This window comes from Theropithecus gelada, chromosome 6, assembly GCF_003255815.1.
Source record: "Theropithecus gelada isolate Dixy chromosome 6, Tgel_1.0, whole genome shotgun sequence".
NCBI classification, from domain to species: Eukaryota; Metazoa; Chordata; class Mammalia; order Primates; family Cercopithecidae; genus Theropithecus; species Theropithecus gelada.
Genome location: NC_037673.1, coordinates 124,766,897 through 124,788,072, shown reverse-complemented (window position 1 = coordinate 124,788,072; position 21,176 = coordinate 124,766,897). Strand labels below are relative to the sequence as shown.

The 21,176-nt window shown below is 37.4% G+C and overlaps 1 protein-coding gene across 1 annotated transcript in view; it reads left to right on the top strand.

Annotated features, from left to right (window-relative positions):
- FBN2 (fibrillin 2) overlaps positions 1-21,176 on the top strand; it is a 270,471-nt gene that overhangs the window by 199,622 nt on the left and 49,673 nt on the right. Inside the window, exons 32-36 of the mRNA XM_025388372.1 lie at positions 1,460-1,582; positions 4,116-4,238; positions 5,975-6,100; positions 15,781-15,903; positions 16,523-16,645. Coding sequence (XP_025244157.1) covers positions 1,460-1,582; positions 4,116-4,238; positions 5,975-6,100; positions 15,781-15,903; positions 16,523-16,645 — 618 coding nt within the window. The remainder of the gene's footprint in view (positions 1-1,459; positions 1,583-4,115; positions 4,239-5,974; positions 6,101-15,780; positions 15,904-16,522; positions 16,646-21,176) is intronic.

Genomic DNA, 21,176 nt, shown 5'->3' with positions numbered 1-21,176 from the left:
TGTGGGCTGTGACGGAGAGTGAGTGAGTGAGTAGGAGTGCAGTCCGGTTCCCATGGCCCTGACCGCTAATCGTGGCTTATGCAGCAGCTGTCACTTTCTGAGTATGACTGCTGCCCACATGGAAGACATTCATGAACAAAGAGCACCAAAAGACCCGGGATCCCAGTTGCCATTTACCTCTGCACTTCTTTTAAACTAGTAAAAATTAAGCTTAAGTTTCATGGAGACCCTTTCCCTTTCTTCCTTTCTCCCATATTTTCCTTTCTTGTTTGCTCTTCTCTATTTGCTTTTGTCTTCTCTCCGCCCAAATTGCCTTTCTCTTTTTTCTCTCTTCACTTTCCTTCTTTGCTCACTTCACCCACTTTGTCTTTTGTTCCCTTTCTCTACTAACTAGTTTTAGCCTTTTGCGTGCAGGTGGGGGTTGGACGTGCCGGGGTCGAGGTTTTGGATCATGTATTCCTCAGTGCTTAATTTAAGACTTACGTATGATATTTTTTCAAGGCAGGTGGTGGAAGACTTAGAAGGCAACCCAGCCCTTAAGCTGACCCCTCCATTAAGGGACAGATTATAAAAGAAGGTGTTCTCTGCGTGTTCACCACTGACAGGGTTGATGTGAAGCCAACAGAGAGAGAGAGAGTGTGTGTGTTTGTGTGTGTGTGTGTGTGTGTGTGTGTGTGTGTGTGTGTGTGATTTCAGCATCTATAATGTGTAATCATTGAACTATAGAACACATTACTATTTATAGTCAAGAAAACTTTGGAGAACCAAATCTACATAGGTTATACATACATATATAAGGATATGTGTGTGTGTATACAGACAAATACACACACGCACACACACTGGCGAAAGCATCTGGCTACTTTCCAGATAACATTCCCAGTGAATATTTTTCTATAATCTCAAATAGAAGAAATAAAAATAAACACCTAAATTATAGTTTTTTATTCTATAAAACATTTATATTGATTTTTAAAATGACAAATGATCATGTAATTTTAAAAAGAGAATAAACTATTACTTTTTTTAAAAAGTTAGATTCTTCATGAAAAATATGTAATAAGTATCATTAGGAAGGAATAGCACTATCTCTTATTGGAAATAAGATTTCTTTTGATCTGTAATCGAATGTCCTCTTTATGGAGCTGCGTCTGAGTCTGGACAGGGAAGAGGGCCCCAGGATGACACACGTACCTGCCAGGGAGCAACACTGCTGTGTCTATCTGTCTTCTACTGGAAAGTGGCTGACAGTTCTTTCTAGGGAAGAACTCGTTTTATTAGGATCATGAATTTTCCAAATCCTCTTGTAGTCTACAAAACTTAAGAATAAAAGTTAGGCTACCATTTTCTCCATACAGTTGCATCTTTACTTTAAAATGTTACCTATACAAAAATATATCTGGAAGTAGAATTAATTAGTTTGTATTTTTATTTTTTCTTATAAATTACGGTTTCTCAGATGTGGATGAGTGTGAAATTGGTGCTCATAACTGCGACATGCATGCTTCATGTCTGAATATCCCAGGAAGCTTCAAATGTAGCTGCAGAGAAGGCTGGATTGGAAATGGCATCAAGTGTATTGGTGAGTTTGCAAATGTAAATATCCTTTGCTAAGGCACAGATTTTTAAAGGCTCTTTTTGGCACGATTGTAGAATCATGCTCTTCGCTTTTATTAATTCCCTTATAAAAAGGCCATCGCCGGGCGCGGTGGCTCACGCCTGTAATCCCAGCACTTTGGGAGGCCGAGGCGGACGGATCACAAGGTCAGGAGATCGAGACCACGGTGAAACCCCGTCTCTACTAAAAATACAAAAAATTAGCCGGGCGCGGTTGTGGGCGCCTGTAGTCCCAGCTACTCGGGAGGCTGAGGCAGGAGAATGGCGTGAACCCAGGAGGCGGAGCTTGCAGTGAGCCGAGATCGCGCCACTGCACTCCAGCCTGGGCGACAGAGCGAGACTCCGTCTCAAAAAAAATAAAAATAAAAAAAAATAAAAAAAAAAAGGCCATCTTAGTTGCAAGGTAATTCCTGGCTAAGAGTTTTCTTTACCCTTATCAAAATTTCAACAGTATGCCTTGGCACCTGTTTTTTAATGTGTTGTTGTTCAGTAAAAAATTGATATGCAGCTGGTGATCCAAACACAGCTGTATGATGAAAAATGACTAGTATGTTCTTCCCATCTTTTCAAAGAAGTAATCAGTGAGATTTAAAATCCAGTGAAATAAATGGAGGGCAATAAAAGGTTTTTTCAGATAACCTAAGTTTGTAGTAAGTCAAGAATACCAGCATCTTATTAGAAAATAGAATTCTTCTTACAGGAAATTCTAAATGCTGTCTTGGATTCCAAGAGGTCTTGTTTGAAGAAAAAAAAAAGGGCAATTTCTCCAAGTTTTATGGTTCTTAAGCCAGAGTCTCAGGAGAAGTATTTTATATCTGAGAGGCAAGGAACTAGAATATACCCTGAGTGTCATTCACAGTTCTGTGTAATATGCTTAGTGTTTCACTTGCCTTACAATAAAGCATTTTTCCAACTGGCAAGAATTTCCAGGTCAATTTAAAACAGAAAAGAAAGCAAGCTAAACTCACTTCCCCCGATAACTTACAAAAAACGTATAGACCCACAGTAAGGATTAAAAAATAGCTTTAAGATCTCTTACCAAAACTATAAGTTAATTTGAATATATACTTTTTTATCCATTCAAATATTTCATACTTATCAAAAGTTTATGTGCTGACTATAGAATTTGAAGTATCAGAGCTTCCGAATAACTGCTAAATAACATCCTGCAATGGCTTAGTGAAGCACCAGCCTCTAGTCCAGCCATCTTTCCAGGGTTACTATCATAACTTTTCAACCATGCCCCCATTCCCATTTTTGTAGCCCCATGTGCCTACCCCTTTTCTCTTTTCAGCCTCCCATTTTTGTGCTTCTTGTCCATCTGTCATTTTGGCTAACTATTGCAAGACAGCCTGTGTCCAGCCTCCTGTGCTCCAGGATGTCACCCAAATTCATCCTCTTCTTTACATCTTCTTTCTTCTACTCTAGTCCCAACCAGAGACAGCAGAGAGAGTCTCTCTGTGCTCTCTCTCCCTCTCTGTCTGTCTCTCTCTCTGTCTGTCTGTCTCTCTCATGGACCCTTGATCTTGGTGTCTGCTGAATGCTAAAAGAACCCCCCTCTGGTATGTTGGCTTGTTCCCTCTCTGGCCCTCCTGCAGTCCATTCTCCACATAGCAGCAGGAGCATGGATTCAATCTCTTCATAGTCTTCACTACAACCCATTGAATTCAGGATAAAATGCATCTTCCCTCCCTTGGCTGCGGGTTTCCATTGTCTTTCTAGCTTCATTGTCCATCGCCCTCTGTCTGGTGTATTCTGCTTTGCCACTGTAACCTCCTTTCGTTTCTTCAGTCACACCGAGCTCATTTCCTCCTTGGTGTCTTACCATGCGCTCCTCCCTCTGGAAGGAATACCCTTCCCCACCTCTGTTTAGCAGTTAAGTCTTTCTCATCCTCAGGTCTGACGTTTACTAAAAACTACTTCCTCAAAGGGGGCATCTTTGTTCCTGCAGCCCAAATAGGATGCCCTTTTTATTCTCTCATGACACCTTGTAGCTTTTCTTCATGGCACATATAGCAAGATTTAATTGTTTTCTGTGTTTAACATCTGTCTTTTCTACTAGACTAAGGGTTCCATGAGGTCAAGAATCATATCTCTGTTTCCTCATCTATTAAATAAACTTGAAAACTCTTTGTTAATTTTCCTGTTCTGAAATTCAGTATCACCTTCAGAATTGATCCTTTTACTGATAAGGAAACCACTAATAAAATTCACCCTCAGTAGAAGTCAGAATGAGATCTAACACTAGTTTGCTTTGAGCTGTTAAAAAATTCATGTTGACTATATATCTCACAAAATGCTTGAGTTCATAATTTTGGCCCACATTTATGGCATGGACATTGGATATTGGGTCTGAGAGCTTAGTGAATTGGAACTGTGATCCTGCAAACTAAAACGCATGCCATTTGTCCAGTTTATATGTAAATTAAGACAAACTTTCTTTCCAGGTGCTTAAATGTTGCATTTTCATTTCTGAACTTTTTTGCTGTGTTCTGCAGATCTGGATGAATGTTCTAATGGAACCCACCAGTGTAGCATCAATGCTCAGTGTGTAAATACCCCAGGCTCATACCGCTGTGCCTGCTCCGAAGGTTTCACTGGAGATGGCTTTACCTGCTCAGGTGGGTGACAGTCCTGAGGTGTGTTCTGATGGGCTGGTCATAGAACACTCTATATGCTTCCTCATTTGAAGAAAATTATAGCTAAAGGAGACAAAAGTAACTACTTTTTTTATACTTGACCTGCAGGTGACTATGTATCTTTCTCTTACATTAAATACAAAAATCTGAATGACTTTCCAGATATATTCTTGAAAGTTTTCAAATAAAGGCATTTGTAACAATCATGTACTGTTAATGATTTGCCATTTTATCTTACTTATTTGTAACATGGTGGTTAAAAAAATGCAGCCTTTGTCTGGATCAGACTACCTGGATTCAAATCTTGCCTATGCCATTTTTTGCCTGTAACTGTAAGTGAATTCCTTAACTTGTCTGACCTGATGTAAAATGCAATAGTAATAATACAATTTTCTTTTCTTCTTTTTTATTCTTAAATGAATGGTGTGGGAAAACTGTTCAGCTTTTTAAGATAGGATATATGACCTATCTGATCACTGCTATTTAATGTGTTTATCAAAGTCTCAGTAGTTTATCACATGACATTGAAAGGATTAAATGGAATAATACAAATAAAGGACTTAGAAGAACACATCACAAAATTTCAGTAAATATTAGCTTATATTTAGCTTCTATTCATTCATATTCTTTGAGGATAAAGCATCCTCTCATTGTATGCATGTATAAGACTAGATAATCTTGCTGGACATAAAGTTGAATACTTTTCAGTTTATAAAGTAAGTGTTTCTCAATTGATTTCCAGTACACATTTTAAACCCATAATTAAAGGATAGACTAAATTATTTTCTAATTGTTGACATCAAAAATGCAGCCTCATCATTTTCAGATGCCTGTTTAAGGAAATGTGTTTATTCAATTTTAAAGCTTCATTACTTGTAGCCCTAGATATTGCATCTTTCCTGGCATTTCTCCACACTGTGGTGTCAAGGAAAGAGCATGGCTTTCAAATCAGACACATCTGCAATCAGATCCTGACTCAGTCAACATGTATTATTACCTTACTGTGGCTCTGTCAGCTTACTTGGATGCTCTTAGCCACAGGTTCTTCCTCTTCTAAACCTCAGGAGATTGGTGAATTCAGTGAAAAAATGCATGTCAGGCAACCAGCACAGCACATGGCAAATGGCACCCTCACTAAACAATGATTTTTCCTTCCCTCTGATTTCACTTGATAGAATTAAATTATCTTTAAGGTCTGTGAGTAATGTCCGTTTGTGTAATTAAGATAGAAGTATTTTTATAAGATTATGACATGAGAGAAACTTTCCCCATTCCCATAGTGTCTCTAGTTTGCTTTAAAACACTTGAACTAGTGAAAAAGCAAGTTGTTTATTCGAATACTATAATTTTCTCAAAGAATGATCACCATTTTAAGGTTAATTCCAATGTTTTTCATATCTAAATAACGTTGGCATACCACTGACAAGAGAAGGCAAATGTGAGAGACGTCTGCATTTCTCCTATTAATAATATTACAATTGAATGTTAGCGTGCAGGTTCAATAGCTTTTCTTTAATTATATTACAATTCAATGTTGCGGGGGGTAGGATAAATAGACTTTCTCTCAGGTTGATACCCTCCTTTAAGTGAATGTGATTATTGTTTCATGTTAATGAGCATTAAGTCAAGCCAGTAAAACTGATCTATTTATAGGGCAGGGAGAAAATATGTCATGAAATTTGGAACTTGACAGAGATGGAATTTCCTTTTTTGTGCAGATGTTGATGAGTGTGCAGAAAACATAAACCTCTGTGAGAACGGACAGTGCCTTAATGTCCCGGGTGCATATCGCTGCGAGTGTGAGATGGGCTTCACTCCAGCCTCAGACAGCAGATCCTGCCAAGGTGGGTCACCAGGATTCCAACTCATTTTCAAGTTGGATCAACCACAGCAAATGAAACCACAACAAGGGCTGGAACAAGCTCCACCTGGAAGCAGAATACACAGCACATGCTGCACATATAAAAGTCGTTCGTTTAAGCGTGGATTATTTTGCCGAATGAATAATGATGAAGGCAGCTTTCATCTCTTATGAAGTTTTCCTGGCCAAGAGCCAGTAGTTGGAAGTTTGGCTCATTCTTTTTTCTTTTTTAACCATTTTTTCTCTTCTTTCTTTTTTATCACTAAATGAATGACATGTGGAGAAACTATTCAGCTTTTAAAATATGCTCCATTACTTGTCTCAACCACCACTATTTATTGTGTTTATCAAAATCATAAAAAGCTCATTTTTGGCATTTACCTTCATGGTTGAGACTTCTGTCTGTATGTCTGGGAAGGGAAGTCCTCTTCAGGGATTCAGCAAGGGCTGTACTTTTGCTTAATACTAGTGGTTCCTTATTCTAAGTGATGACATCATCCCCCTTTCCTAGAAATGGGTCTTTGTGCCTAGTATGATATCTTTCCAAGAAAAAGAATTTGGATTTTCTATTAAATTAGAAACTCAATTCACATTATATATACTTTGAGCCATCATTGTGTTATGAATAGGGACTATATGAAAATATAAATGAAGAAAGGAGAGATTGAAAATAGTTTATACACCATAGGGCTTCAGCAGAATTTATGATTCACAGAAAACCTTTAAAAAAACTCAGTTTGGGCTGGGCGTGGTGTCTCACGCCTATAATCCCAGCCCTTTGGGAGGCCAAGGCGGGTGGATCACCTGAGGTCGGGAGTTCGAGACCAGCCTGACCAACATGGAGAAACCCCGTCTCTACTAAAAATACAAAATTAGCCGGGTATGATGGCTCGTGCCTGTAATCCCAGCTACTCAGGAGGCAGAGGCAGGAGAATTGTTTGAACCCTGGAGGTAGAGGTTGTGGTGAGCCGAGATTGTGCCATTGCACTCCAGACTGGGCAACAAGAGTGAAACTCTGTCTCAAAACAAAACAAAGCAAAAATAAACAAACAACAAAGAAACTCAGTTTGCCAGTCATGCAGCCTCATAGAGAAAAAAAAAAACCTAACTGCTGAGCAAAAATGATAAAATGAAAACAGATTTAAAAACCTCCCCCTACATCAGTATCTAACCAAATGAACAGAAATGGCAAGTACTGGCACACGTGCACACACACATACACACACACAAACACACAATTCATCAGTGTCAACCAAACAAAACCAAATGATACACCCTGCAGTGGTTCACAGTAGAGCCCAACTCTGCTCCACCGTCAGAAGTGGCCCTGAAGAAAGAAAGTGAGCCAAAAGTTCATGAAATTCTTCAGAAAGAGCAACAAATGTGGAGAGACTCAGAAAAAGGGGATGAACAGTTGGCCCTAGGGAAGATGAAGTTAGAAACTGAAAGCATTCATGCTTCTACGTTGACCCACAATATTGGGCAGAATCTAATCCATTGTATACAAGGTGACTTAGGGTAAGTTCCTTTTTTTCTTGGTCCTGGTTTCTTCTAAGCACTGAAGTGTAGTAGTAGAATTAATGGAAAATGTGAATCAATGTAAATGTGGAATAACATGATTTATTATCTACATCAGTTTGACAAGAGTTAGTGGGAGAAGGAACAGGTCAGCAGTAGCCACTTTCACTAACGTAAATTCTTTATACCTGGACAGGATTTTTCCTTCCTAATTGTGTATTACTTTATGGGTGGCACAGGCCCTTTCAGAACTTCCCTCTCCCCCAAGATGGTGCTAAATAGTTACTGTTTACTGTACTTCCTGCACATCTAGTTTTCTCATATGTCATTACCACAGAGAGAAACTCGTAACTGACAGGGCAGCTGAGGGTTGGCACACCTGTAGTTCACCTTCAGTTGGACCCTCTGCTCCATTCAGCTGAACACCAGCTTTTGAAATCCAAAAAATGTAATTCCATGGTTCTGGCCATTCTCCTTGTTTTTCTCTCCTCTCCACAAGGTCTGGCTCATCTGGACCGTTTCTCCTGAATTTATTAATTGAATCCCTTGTTGTCTACCCATCTTATTATAAGTACATGATCCTCCGATGAACATTTTCCACCACAAAGTCTCAGAATTTCTATAGAATTCAAAAAATTATTGAAGTTGGCCATTTCCCAGTAATCTCCACCAAAATGAGGGAATATAAAACCTGGAGGAACCCCTGCAGGAACATGATAGAGGACTCCGTTAAATGGAAGAGACCTACATACAGACCATTTTCTATAATTTCTAAAGAGAAAGCGAAGGCCAAGTTCATCAACATAGAGCCCAGGGGAGCTCTCCCCATTCTCAATCTTCTCTCCCTCCACCTTATGAAACTTTGGGCGACTGAATACAGCTTTAATGAAACCGAAACCAGCTGTCTTCCACATAAGCTCTGATAAAGAAGGAAAGATATCAAGAGATGTTATTTAAACTGTACTAAAGTAAACAAAAGCTCTTGAAAGAGCAGGCCAAGTAGTGTGTATACAAGCTAAAAAATAAACAGTAGCAACTATACAGGCATCCTATGAAAACAAAAGGAAGAAAAACACAAAAACAGCTAAAGAACCCCAACCCACAATGAAAGAAAACTCCTCAAGAAATAAAATTTCCGTAGGTACTTTTTGCCATATATGATCTTAATAAAATCGTAAATGTAGTTGAACAAGCTTATGGAGATTATAAGAGCTATAGAGTAAAAGGGAGATTGTAGAATCAAGGGAAATAAGAAATGGGGACCAATACAGCAAAATAAGAGAACTATTAAATAAAAACAGCAAAAACCAGAAGACATACAGATGAAAATGTAATTGCTAGCATAGAGAAGGGTCCTGAGATAATAACAGTGGAAAAAAAGAGGAAAGAGAAATTAACACTATTAGAGAAAAGACAAAAACTATAAACATCAGTATAATTGGTGTCACTGAAGAGAGCCCAAAAAATCAACTGGAAAAAAAAAGTACTAAACAACCAAACATTTTCGTGCAGTCGAACAAAGAACTGAATATACAAAGCCCAAATTGCAAGACAAAGACTTAGATTTACTACATTTGTCAACTTTAGTCATAGGAGAAGGATTGAAGACTTCAGATAGAAAAGGCAACACATCTCATGTGCAAAGACACACATAGGCTCAAAATAAAAGGATGGAGGAATATTTACCAAGCAAACAGAAAGCAAAAAAAAGCAGAGATTGCAATCCTAGTCTCTGATAAAACAGACTTTAAACCAACAAAGATCAAAAGAGACAAAGAACGGCATTACATAATGGTAAAGGGATCAATGCAACAAGAAGAGCTAACCAGCCTAAATATATCTGCACCCAATACAGGAGCACCCAGATCCATAAAACAAGTTCTTAGAGACGTACGGAGAGACTTGAAGACTCCCACACAATAACAGTGGGAGACTTTAACACCCCACTGTCAATATCAGACGGATCAACAAGACAGAAAATAAAGGATATTCAGGATTTGAACTCAGCTCTGGACCAAGTGGACCTAATAGAGATCTACAGAACTCTCTACCCCAAATCAACAAAATATACATTCTTCTCAGCACATCGCACTTATTCTAAAATTGACCACATGATGAGAAGTAAAACACTCCTCAGCAAATGCAAAAGAATGAAAGTAATAACAGTCTCTCAGACCACAATGCAACCAAATTAGAACTCAGGATTAAGAAACTCACTCATGGCCAGGCACAGTGATTCATGCCTGTAATCCTAACACTTTGGGAGGCCAAAGCTGGCAGATCATGACGTCAGGAGATAGAGACCATACTGGCTAACATGATGAAACCCCATCTCTACTAAAAATACAAAAAACATGAGCCAGGCATGGTGGCGGGTGCCTTTAGTCCCAGCTACTCAGGAGGCTGAGGCAGGAGAATGGCTTGAACCCAGGAGGCAGAGCTTGCAGTGAGCCAAGATCACGCCACTGCACTCCAGCCTGGCACGACAGAGCAAGACTCCATCTCAAAAAAAAAAAAAGAAATGAAAAGGAAAAGAAACTCACTCAAAACCGCACAACTATACAGAAACTGAACAACCTGCTCCTGAATGACTACTGGGTAAATAACGAAATTAAGGCAGGAATAAAGAAGTTCTTTGAAACCAATGAAAACAAAGTCACAATGTGCCAGAATCTCTGGGACACAGCTAAAGCAGTGTTTAGAGGGAAATTTACGGCACTGATTGTCCACGGGAGAAAGCAGGAAAGATCTAAAATCAACACTCTAACATCACAATTAAAAGAACTCGAGAAGCAAGAGCAAACAAATTCAGTAGCTAGCAGAAGACAAGAAATCACTAAGAGCAGAACTGAGGGAGATAGGGACACAATAAACCCTTCAAAAAAAAAATCATTGAATCCAGGAGCTGTTTTTTTGAAAAGATTAACAAAAGAGATAGACTGCTAGTGAGAAAAATAAGAAGAGAGAGAAAAATCAAATAGACAGAATAAAAAATGATAAAGGGGAAATATCACCACTGATCACACAGAAATATAAACTACCATCAGAGAATACTATAAACACCTCTATGCAAATAAAGTAGAAAATCTAGAAGAAATGGATAAATTCCTGGACACATATACCCTCCCAAGACTAAACCAGGAAGAAGTCGAATCCCTGAATAGACCAATAACAAGTTCTGAAATTGAGGCAATAATTAATAGCCTACCAAACGAAGGAAGTCCAGGAACAGGTAGATTCACAGCCGAATTCTACCAGAGGTACAAAGAGGAGCTGGTACTACTCCTTCTGAAACTGTTTCAAACAATAGAAAAAGAGGAACTCCTCCCTAACTCATTTTATTAGGCCAGCATCATCCTGATACCAAAACTTGGAAGAGACGCAACAAAAAGAGAAAATTTCAGGTCAATATCCCCAATGAACGTCAGTGCAAAAATCCTCAATAAAATACTGGCAAACCAAATCCAGTAGCACGTCAAAGAGCTTATCCACCAAGATTGAGTCAACTTCATCCCTGGGATGCAAGGCTGGTTCAACATATGCAAATCAATAAATGTAATAATCCATCACATACACAGAACCAATGACAAAAACCACACGATTATCTTAAAAGATGCAGTAAGGCCTTCAATAAAACTAGGCCTTCATTAAAATAGGCCCTTCAATAAAATTCAACACCCCTTCATGCTAAAAACTCTCAATAAACTACGTATTGATGGAATGTATCTCAAAATAATAAGAGCTATTTGTGACAAACCCACAGCCAATATCATACTGAATGGGCAAAGGCTGGAAGTGTTCCCTTTGAAAACTGGCACAAGACGAGGATGCCCTCTCTCACCACTCCTATTCAACATACTATTGGAAGTTCTGGCCAGGGCAGTCAGGCAAGAGAAAGAAATAAAGGGGATTCAAATAGGAAGAGAGGAAGTCAAATTGTATCTCTCTGCAGATGACATGATTGTATATTTAGAAAACCGCATCGTCTCAGCCCAAAATCTCCTTAAGCTGATAAGCGATTTCAGCAGTCTCAGGATACAAAATCAATGTGCAAAAATCACAAGCATTCCTATACAGCAATAATAGACAGAGAGCCAAATCATGAGTGAACTCCCATTCACAGTTGCTACAAAGAGAATAAAATACCTAGGAATACAACTTACAAGGGATGTGAAGGGCCTCTTAGAAGAGAACTACAAACCACTGCTCAAGGAAATAAGAGAGAACACAAAGCAAATGGAAAAACATTCCATGCTCACGAATAGGAAAAATCAGTATCATGCAAATGGCCATACTGCCCAAAGTAATTTATAGAATCAATGCTGTCCCGATCAAGCGACCATTGACTTTCTTCACAGAATTAGGAAAAACTACCTTAAATGTCATATGGAACCAGAAAAGAGCCCGTATAGCAAAGACAATCCTAAGCAAAAAGAACGAAGCTGGAGGTATCATGCCACCTGACTTCAACCTATCCTACAAGGCCACAGTAACCAAATCAGCACGGTGCTTGTACCAAAACAGAGAGATAGACCAGTGGAACAGAACAGAGCCCTCAGAAATAACACCACATATCTACAACCATCTGATCTTTGACAAACCTGACAAAAACAAGCAATGGAGAAAGGATTACCTATTTAATAAATGGTGTTGGGAAAACTGGCTATCCCTCTGTAGAAGACTGAAACTGCATCCCTTTCTTACCCCTTATACAAAAATTAACTCAAGATGGATTAAAGACTGAAACGTAAGACCTAAAACCATAAAAACCCCAGAAGAAAACCTAGGCAATGCCATTCAGGACATAGGCATGGGCAAATACTTCATGACTAAAACACCAAAAGCAATGGCAACAAAAGCCAAAATTGACAAGTGGAATCTAATTAAAGTAAAGAGCTTCTGCACAGCAAAAGAAACTATCATCAGAGTGAACAGGCAACCTACAGAATGGAAGAAAATTTTTGCAATCTATCTGTCAGACCAAGGGCTAATATCCAGAATCTACAAGGAACTTAAACAAATTTACAAGAGAAAAACAACCCCATCAAAAAGTGAGTGAAGGATATGAACAGACAATTTTCAAAAGAAGACATTTATGCGGCCAACAAACATAAGAAAAAAAGCTCATCATCACTGGTCATTAGAGAAATGCAAATCAAAAGCACAGTGAGATATCATCTTATGCCAGTTAGAATGACGATCATTAAAAAATAAGGAAACAACAGATGCTGGAGAGCATGTGGAGAAATGGGAACACTTTTACGTGTTGGTGGGAGTGTAAATTAGTTCAACCATTATGGAGGACAGTGTAGCGATTCCTCCAGGATCTAGAACCAGAAATACCATTTGACCCAGCAATCCCATTACTGGGGATATTCCCAAAGGATTATAGATCATTCTACTATAAAGATACGTGCACACCTATGTTTATTGCAGCACTGTTCATAATAGCAAAGACTTGGAACCAACCCAAATGACCATCAATGATAGACTGGATAAAGAAAATGTGGCACATATACACCATGGAATACTATGCAACCATAAAAATGGATGAGTTCATGTTCTTTGCAGGGACATGGATGAAGCTGGAAACCATCATTCTCAGCAAACTAAGGAACAGAAAACCAAACACCGCATGTTCTCACTCATAAGTGGGAGTTGAACAATGAGAACACATGGACACAGGGAGGGGAACATCACACACTGGGGCCTGTCAGAGGATGGGGATTAGGGGAGGGATAGCATTAGGATAAATACCTAATGTAGATGACAGGTTGATGGGTGCAGCAAACCACCATGGCACGTGTATACCTACGTAACAAACCTGCACATTCTGTACATGTATCCCAGAACTTAAAGTATAATAAAAAAAGAAAAAGAAAAGGCAATTCATGAGCTAAACAGAAATATCCAATACTAAAAGACATTAGATCCATGCCCACAAAATTCTGAGAAAATGTGAAAAATGTTATACTTAATTAATAAAGATAATAAGCATTTTCTTACCCATGAAATATGTCAGGTAGAAAACACCTGTGTTTTCATAAAAGTCCCACCCTTCTTGGAAAAAAAAAATCAGCAATGAAACACAGCCAATCAAGAAACAAATGGAGAAGTTGTAATAAAACCATTATTGATCCATTTAAGTAAATAGTACTAAACACTGTGGAAATTATGGTAAACTGCCATAGACATTGAAAAAGTGCAAATGATAAAAATAAGCAGTTGGAAGGATATATGAGTGCTAATTTTCTTATAATTTATTGTATAGAATTAATTAATACTATCTAAAAATTACATTTCAACTTTAGCATAAAGCCAAAAAATTTTTAGCATTTTTTATTCTTAACATTACAAAAGTATTTTAAAACTGTTGAGATGATGGTAAATTTATCTGATGCATACAAATTGTTTTAGCTTCACTGTCTAAATATGTATTATATAAATGTCTGAAATGATCTTAAATGATTCTTTCTAGATGGAAACATTTTTGAGTAATTGTTTTGCTGTTTTGTTTTGTGTATTATTTGAATTTTTGAATATCTATCTATTTTACAAAGGAAAGACAGTAATCTTTTAAAGTACCTTCTTTATACAACAATTACATTACTTAGGTGGAAGAAATTTCTAATAAAGTTCATTTATAAGTAAAATAGATTGGGCATGGTGGCCCACACCTGTTAATACAGCACTTTGGAAGGCCAAGGAGGGAGGATCACTTGAGCCCAGGAGTTCGAGACCAACCTGGGCCACATAGGGAGACCCTGTCTCTACAGAAACTTTATAAACTAGCTTGGTGTGATTGTGTTTGTCTATAGTCCCAGCCACCTGGACGTCTGAAGGGGGAGGATTACTTGAGCCCAGGAGGTTGTGGCTGCAGTGAGCCACGATCGTGCCACTACTCCAGCCTGTGTGATAGAGCAACAACCTGTTTGAAACAAACAAACAGGCAAAAAAATGCACACTCAGAAGGCTGACAGTACAATTCCCTTTTTGAGTATAATTAACATAATTCAATTGTAATCTAGCTTAAAGAATTTTTACTCATTTATATAAAGAGAATAACTTTCTTACCCCCAATACAATAAAAGATACCTTTGCACATGTTAAACTTTGAACATGATTGGAACCATACCTTAAATCTAAGATAGTTGAAACCAGTATTTTAACTATAATGAATGACCAAAGAAGTCTTGTTTAGACTTAAGATATAACTGTCTGATGACAGCAGTTTAGGATGACTTGTCTAGTCTAGCCTAAAATGACATGCCTGGTCTGCATTCTCCGAGTGTTAGGCAATTTTTATACAAAAATGTCCATCCTCTTTTTGAGAGTAGAAATTCAGATTATTTCCACAGCTATACATACACGTTGATTTTCACCTGAGTGAGGAGTAATAACTTCATATTTATTAACTTTGAGTTACAGCCTCATGGAAGACTATCATAAACTTTTCATAAATGAATTTTTAGTCCAATTCAATAGAGATATTTTAATGAAATTTACTAGAATATGGGGTCAATGGACCATCTTATTAACATGAAATTAGGGAAGAAATTTCTTCTCTGTTTAAAACTGCTTTATAATAACAGAGAAGATTGCAAAATAAAAAGGAAGTAAAAGCTAAAAAGTTAATTAATATTTAATTAAATTTAATTAACTAAATTAATGAAAAAGTTAATTTTAATATCTCCAATATTTAAAAATAATTATGTATTTGTTTTTCATAATATAAAACATTTATCAACTATAAAATGTCTGCTGTTTGCACTAGTTAGAATCTTTGAATTTGCTTTCATCTTTTTTTACAATTTCATTTCTTTGACATGTTTATATTTAATTTTTGTATTTTATGTGCCTTGAGCCAACTCTTCTTTAAGTATATCATAATCCAAGTCATTTAAAATACTAGACCCTCATTTTACCAAGGAAATAATATTTCTTTTATATCTTAGTTCCATAGGTGAACATTAGTTGCTTGCCCTTTGCACTTATCTACCTAAACAAAAAAAAAAAAAAAAAAAAAAAAGCTTTACTGAATAAAAACATCTGAGGGGGTAGAAAAATGCACTAATGTTAGACATTACATTAAAATGTTAAAATTTCTTTGTAAATAAGAGATTACTATTTTTTTTAAATCTTCAGATATTGATGAATGCTCCTTCCAAAACATTTGTGTCTTTGGAACATGTAATAACCTGCCTGGAATGTTTCATTGTATCTGCGATGATGGTTATGAATTGGACAGAACAGGAGGGAACTGTACAGGTATGGTCAGTTATGGGCTAAGTTGTGTTCTGATTCATTGAAATAAATATTCTGTGCTAATCGTAAAAATTCCTGAGATTTCTGCTTAGCTAATCTATGCATTAGGTTACACATTTTTCTGAAAAAGAAAATTATGTTCAGATACGTTTATTTGTAGCTATGGAATTGATGCATTTTTATGTAAATAATATTAAATTATTATCTATATAATTGTTAATATTAAATATCTGAAATGAAACTAGTAAAGTATCTCTTTGAATATATGTTCATGTATATGTATATATATACGTGTATATTTGTGATTTTTGTTAAACAAATAGTGACATGATTTTTGTTAAACAAATAGTGACATAATTTTTTCTTCCTCAGAGTTGCAAATTTTAATTAATTACAATGTATTTATCAAGGATACTAAATGCTGTCATAAATACTGTGTGCTTGATATGTGGAACCTGTTTTAGGTATATATCAAAATTTAAGATCTTTATTTTACTGTGTTGAGTCTTTCTAGTGATCTTTAATCTACTAACTTTCAAAAATTCCACCAAATTCTTTGGAACAGCAGTATGCCTAGAAAAAGTAACAGTGGTAACCTGCGCATTTTCAATGCTTCTCCTAGATATTGATGAGTGTGCAGATCCCATAAACTGTGTCAATGGCCTATGTGTCAACACGCCTGGTCGCTATGAGTGTAACTGCCCACCCGATTTTCAGTTGAACCCAACTGGTGTGGGTTGTGTTGGTAAGTAAAGCTATATGAAACAAATAGAATGATCAAGTTGAATATTCAAACTCTCTTGGTAATGAACTGTGATGAATGTTTGCTACGGTTAACTTAAAAACAAAACATTATATGGTTGCCTTTATTGTGTTTGTCTTCCAAATCATCAGCTCCACCTTCCTCCTCTCACAGACTTGATATCCAAGGCACAGAGAAGTGCAGTAATTTGTTCAAGGTCTCAGAGCTTGAAAATGGCAGAGCTAAAGCAGTAGCCCAGGTTGCTGCCTGGCTCCTTGTCCAGTGTTTGGCCAGGATAACCCAGTGTGGTGGTATAGCTGTTAGAATATCTATTTCTTCTGCCTACTGGAAGGGTCATATAGCAAAGTAAATGAAGTGATGAGAAGCAAGGAATTAGATAGATGGATTTATGAGCCACACCATTGGAGCAGAAGTTGAGAGATGACAGGGAGGAGGAGGAGGCAGTAATGAAGGTTCGGAATCTGTGGTCAGCACCTCTGATCTTTAAAAAACAATTGTCCAGCTTTTACTCTCTGCGCTATTCCTGTGTTTTCCTAGAGAAGGAAATGGTCTGGAAAATTTTCTGGAAGTATACAAAAAAAGGGAGGAGTGGAGAATTCCTTGCTTGAGTAGAAATCTGCCTACTGTCCTCAGTGTCAGTTTTTGGGCCTGCAGCAAATGGGAGGAATATTTGCTGCTGTGATTTACACCCACCTTATATACTGTTTTCAAGTTTTAGAGAATACTTTTAATTATCATTTATGGCTACTCCAAGTTCTGCATTTTCCATTCAAAATAATTCATTTGGTAAAGATTGAACGCCTTCTGTCTAAGGGCTGGAGTTGCAACAGTGAACAGAACAAGCACATTCTCTGCTTTTGTGTTTACATTTTACAGGCAGGGAGATAAATAAAAGCAAGAACAAACAGAATTGGCACTGGAGGTGGTTGGAGGAGAACTGCCATGTTATATTAGGAATGGGGGAATCAGAGCCTTTAAGGAGGGGACAAGCCAACTGGACCTCTAAGGGAAGCCTCCAGTTAAAAGGAGCAGGCAGTGCAAAGGGCCTGTGGTAGGAGAAGACTGTGCGTTAGAGACATAGCACAAGGCTGTGTGCAGCAAGAGAGGAGTGAGTGGAGGGGTCAGGGATGAGGAGAGGAATCAGAGGAGCAGTCACCCAGTTCACAAAGTGATTCTCAACCGAGGCTGCATAGTAAACTCCATTTATAACCTGGAAAATATATTGATGCCTGTTACACCCCCAGAAATTCTGACTCACTGGAGCCTCAATATTTCTTAAAAACTTCCTTGGAACAAAGACTGTGAATAGGCAACTCATAAAAGAGAATAGTCTAAACGTTAAAAAATGTAAGCAAGCAAATGACCAAAATCATTAGGAATAAGAAATCCAATTGAAACAATTATATAAATACCACTTTACACCTCATATACTGGCAAATATTAGGAAATTGGATAATGCGAAGTATTGATGGAGACATGGGCCTTGAGGAGCATCCTGTTCTGCTGGTAGAAGTGTAGACCAGGGCAGCCCTGCAGAGAATATACTTGCACAACAGTACACCAATTAACTGCCAGTGTATAATCAATGTTAGTTTTTGAGTTTCTTTTTGGAGCAATTCTATTTGTATGGATTGACACTTTATTGCTTTCGTTCATTCTCAGTTCCAAAAAACAAAGACTCATTCTATCTCAAAAGTGCCAAGGAGTCTATTGAACCCTTTCATAAGTCTGAAACATTATAAAATGTTAAGAGATCTTGTTTTTCCTTTGTCTTGAAACATTTTGGCATTTTATCATCCTAGCTGTTATTTTTATCATTGTTCACCATTATGTCCAATGGATACAACAAACAGAATAAAATAATAAGAAGTGGAAAATTATGGCATCACCTAGAAGGAACATGCATTAGTGAAATAAAATGTCACTGTTGCATCATCCTTCAGTTTCCTTATTATATTGCCCTAAGGATTGCATCATTTTCTCAAGAAAGTACAAGAGAAGACTGGAGACACCTTACTTGAAATCTTTTAGCATTTATTGAACACAGTTGAGAATTTAGAAGTCTTTACTTTCTGGCCATAATTTTTGGCAAAAAGAAAAAAATGACAGTGGAAAATATTTCACAGTTGTTAGTTGAGCCAGGTGACTAGAGAGAGGCAGAGAGCAGCTCTTTCGTCTAGATTCTAAAGGTGATGGTGAAATGAATCATTTAAGCACAATCCCCGACTAAGTGCCTTCAGAGACGAATATCCTAGGTGAATTTTTTCAAACTTCAGAATCAACAAGTGAATGGACAGCGTATTTCTGTAGACAAAGGAAATGAAGTATTCTCATCCACTTAGTCAATAAAAAGAACTTCAACCCACAATATTTGGTAACAAGAACCTGAATCATCCCAGGTTCGTGGATTCTTTCATATTTTCATGATGTTTCTGTACCAAAATTCAATTGATATGATTCATAAGCAGACAAAGATAAAGGCAGGTACGTATAAAAGGTTATTGGAAGGAAATATGTGATGTAGAAGTGCAGTCACTAGACTGATTATTTTAATTAGTGTTGATAAATCTAAAAATGAAAACATTTTCTATCTGGTAGCCTTTAAAGAAGACAGCTGTCCTCTCATCAACAAAATCATGAACTGTTAATGTTTTCAAAAATTCCTTTGGCTATTACATTTTTATGAAGCAAGAACAAGAATAACCAGAAATAATGATAAGCTAGAACCTATTAGAGATGTGTTTGAAACCTGGAATCGGTTTTTACAAAATGGATATATTCCAAGTTCATGAATGACAATTGATAAGCAATTAGTTGCATTCAGACGATCATTTTGAGTAGAATATCTTCAAAACCAAGAAAATACAGATTAAAAAGTTGAGTTAGCTATGATTAAATTCTTATTAATATTGCTAATAAAGTTTTCAACTTTTTTCTTCTGTATATTAGTTTTTATAATATACCTTTCTTCTGTAAATGGTTTTTTAAAATTATTTAAAAATAGTAAAAATTAAAGGGTTCATTGGATGTAGTTGGTAAATGATGACTATTTTTCCTGACTGAAGGCTAAGTATAGGCAAACCCTGTAAATCAACAATTCCTTTTGTGGCTCTATATGCCAATGGCATTAACTCACAGGCCCATACAGAGACACATATATAATGTTCATTGCAGCATTCTTTGTGGTGGTAGGGTTTTAGAAACCATTTTTGGAGAGGAGGGTTTTTTTTTTAAAGGCAGTTATGCACCATGAAGCTGAAAAACTGGAGGTTCACAGAACAAGCATGACTAGAAAAGTTACAAAAATGAAATGAGATGTATGACAAAAGACATTTGTGTAAATTTAAAATGAACACATTAAAACAAAAATATTTATTTTGCAGGAGCACTTGTAAAAAGTAGTAATGTTAAGTACATTTGGATGATCTGGTAGGGAAGAATGGGAATGAAGAATAGGGATAAAAGAGAAAGGGAGGGGGAGGAGAGAGAAAGAACAGGTGAATAAATGAGGAATAAATAAACCTAATTAGGCTAGGGGCAGTGGCTCATGCCTGTTACTCCAGCACTTCGGGAGGCTGAGGCGGGCAGATCACAAGGTCAAAAGATCAAGACCATTCTGGCCAACATGGTGAAATCCCGTGTCTACTAAAAATACAAACATTAACTGGACATGGTGGCAGGTGCCTGTAGTCCCAGCTACTCGGGAGGCTGAGGCAGGAGAATCACTTGAACCCGGGAAGCAGAGGTTGCGGTGGGCCGAGATCGTGCCACTGCACTCCAGCTTGGCAACAGAGCAAGACTCCGTCCCCAAAAAATAAATAAATAAGTAAATAAAAATAAACCTAATTAGAAGGGGGACCATGAGAATCTTGCTGCATCTGAGATTCAGCAACAAAAACAAAATGCAAAATCAGAGAAAAAATAAAGTAAAATTAGTTTTTTTTAAAAGCCCAAATGATTCTAACGTGCAGCCAGGGATGAAAATTACTCTGTAGACTGCTAAGAACTCTCGATTTTATTCTGGTTGAGAAGAGAAGCTATTGGAGGTTGCCTGACCTAAGGTAATGCTATTGAAGGGTCACTCTGGCTTACAGAAGGAAAAGTAGACCATAGTTTAGTCAAGAATGGAAGTTGAGAAAAGAGTTAGAAAACTATTACATTAGACTAGGTAAGGGGATAGTGACGGTGGCTGGAACTCAGTAGTGATTAAAAAAAAAAAAATAGTAGTGATAGAGGCAGTGGTAAGTAGACAAATTCCAGATATTTTTGTCTGTTTGTTTTTTGTTTGTGTTTTTGTTTTTGTTTTTTTGAGATGCAGTCTCCCTCTGTCCCCCAGGCTGGAGTGCAGTGGCACGATCTCCACTCACTGCAAACTCCACCTCCTGGGTTCACGCCATTCTTCTGCCTCAGCCTCCTGAGTAGCTGGGACTACAAATGCCCGCCACCACGCTCGGCTAATTTTGTATATTTTTAGTAGGGACAGGGTTTCACCAAGTTAGCCAGGATGGTTGTT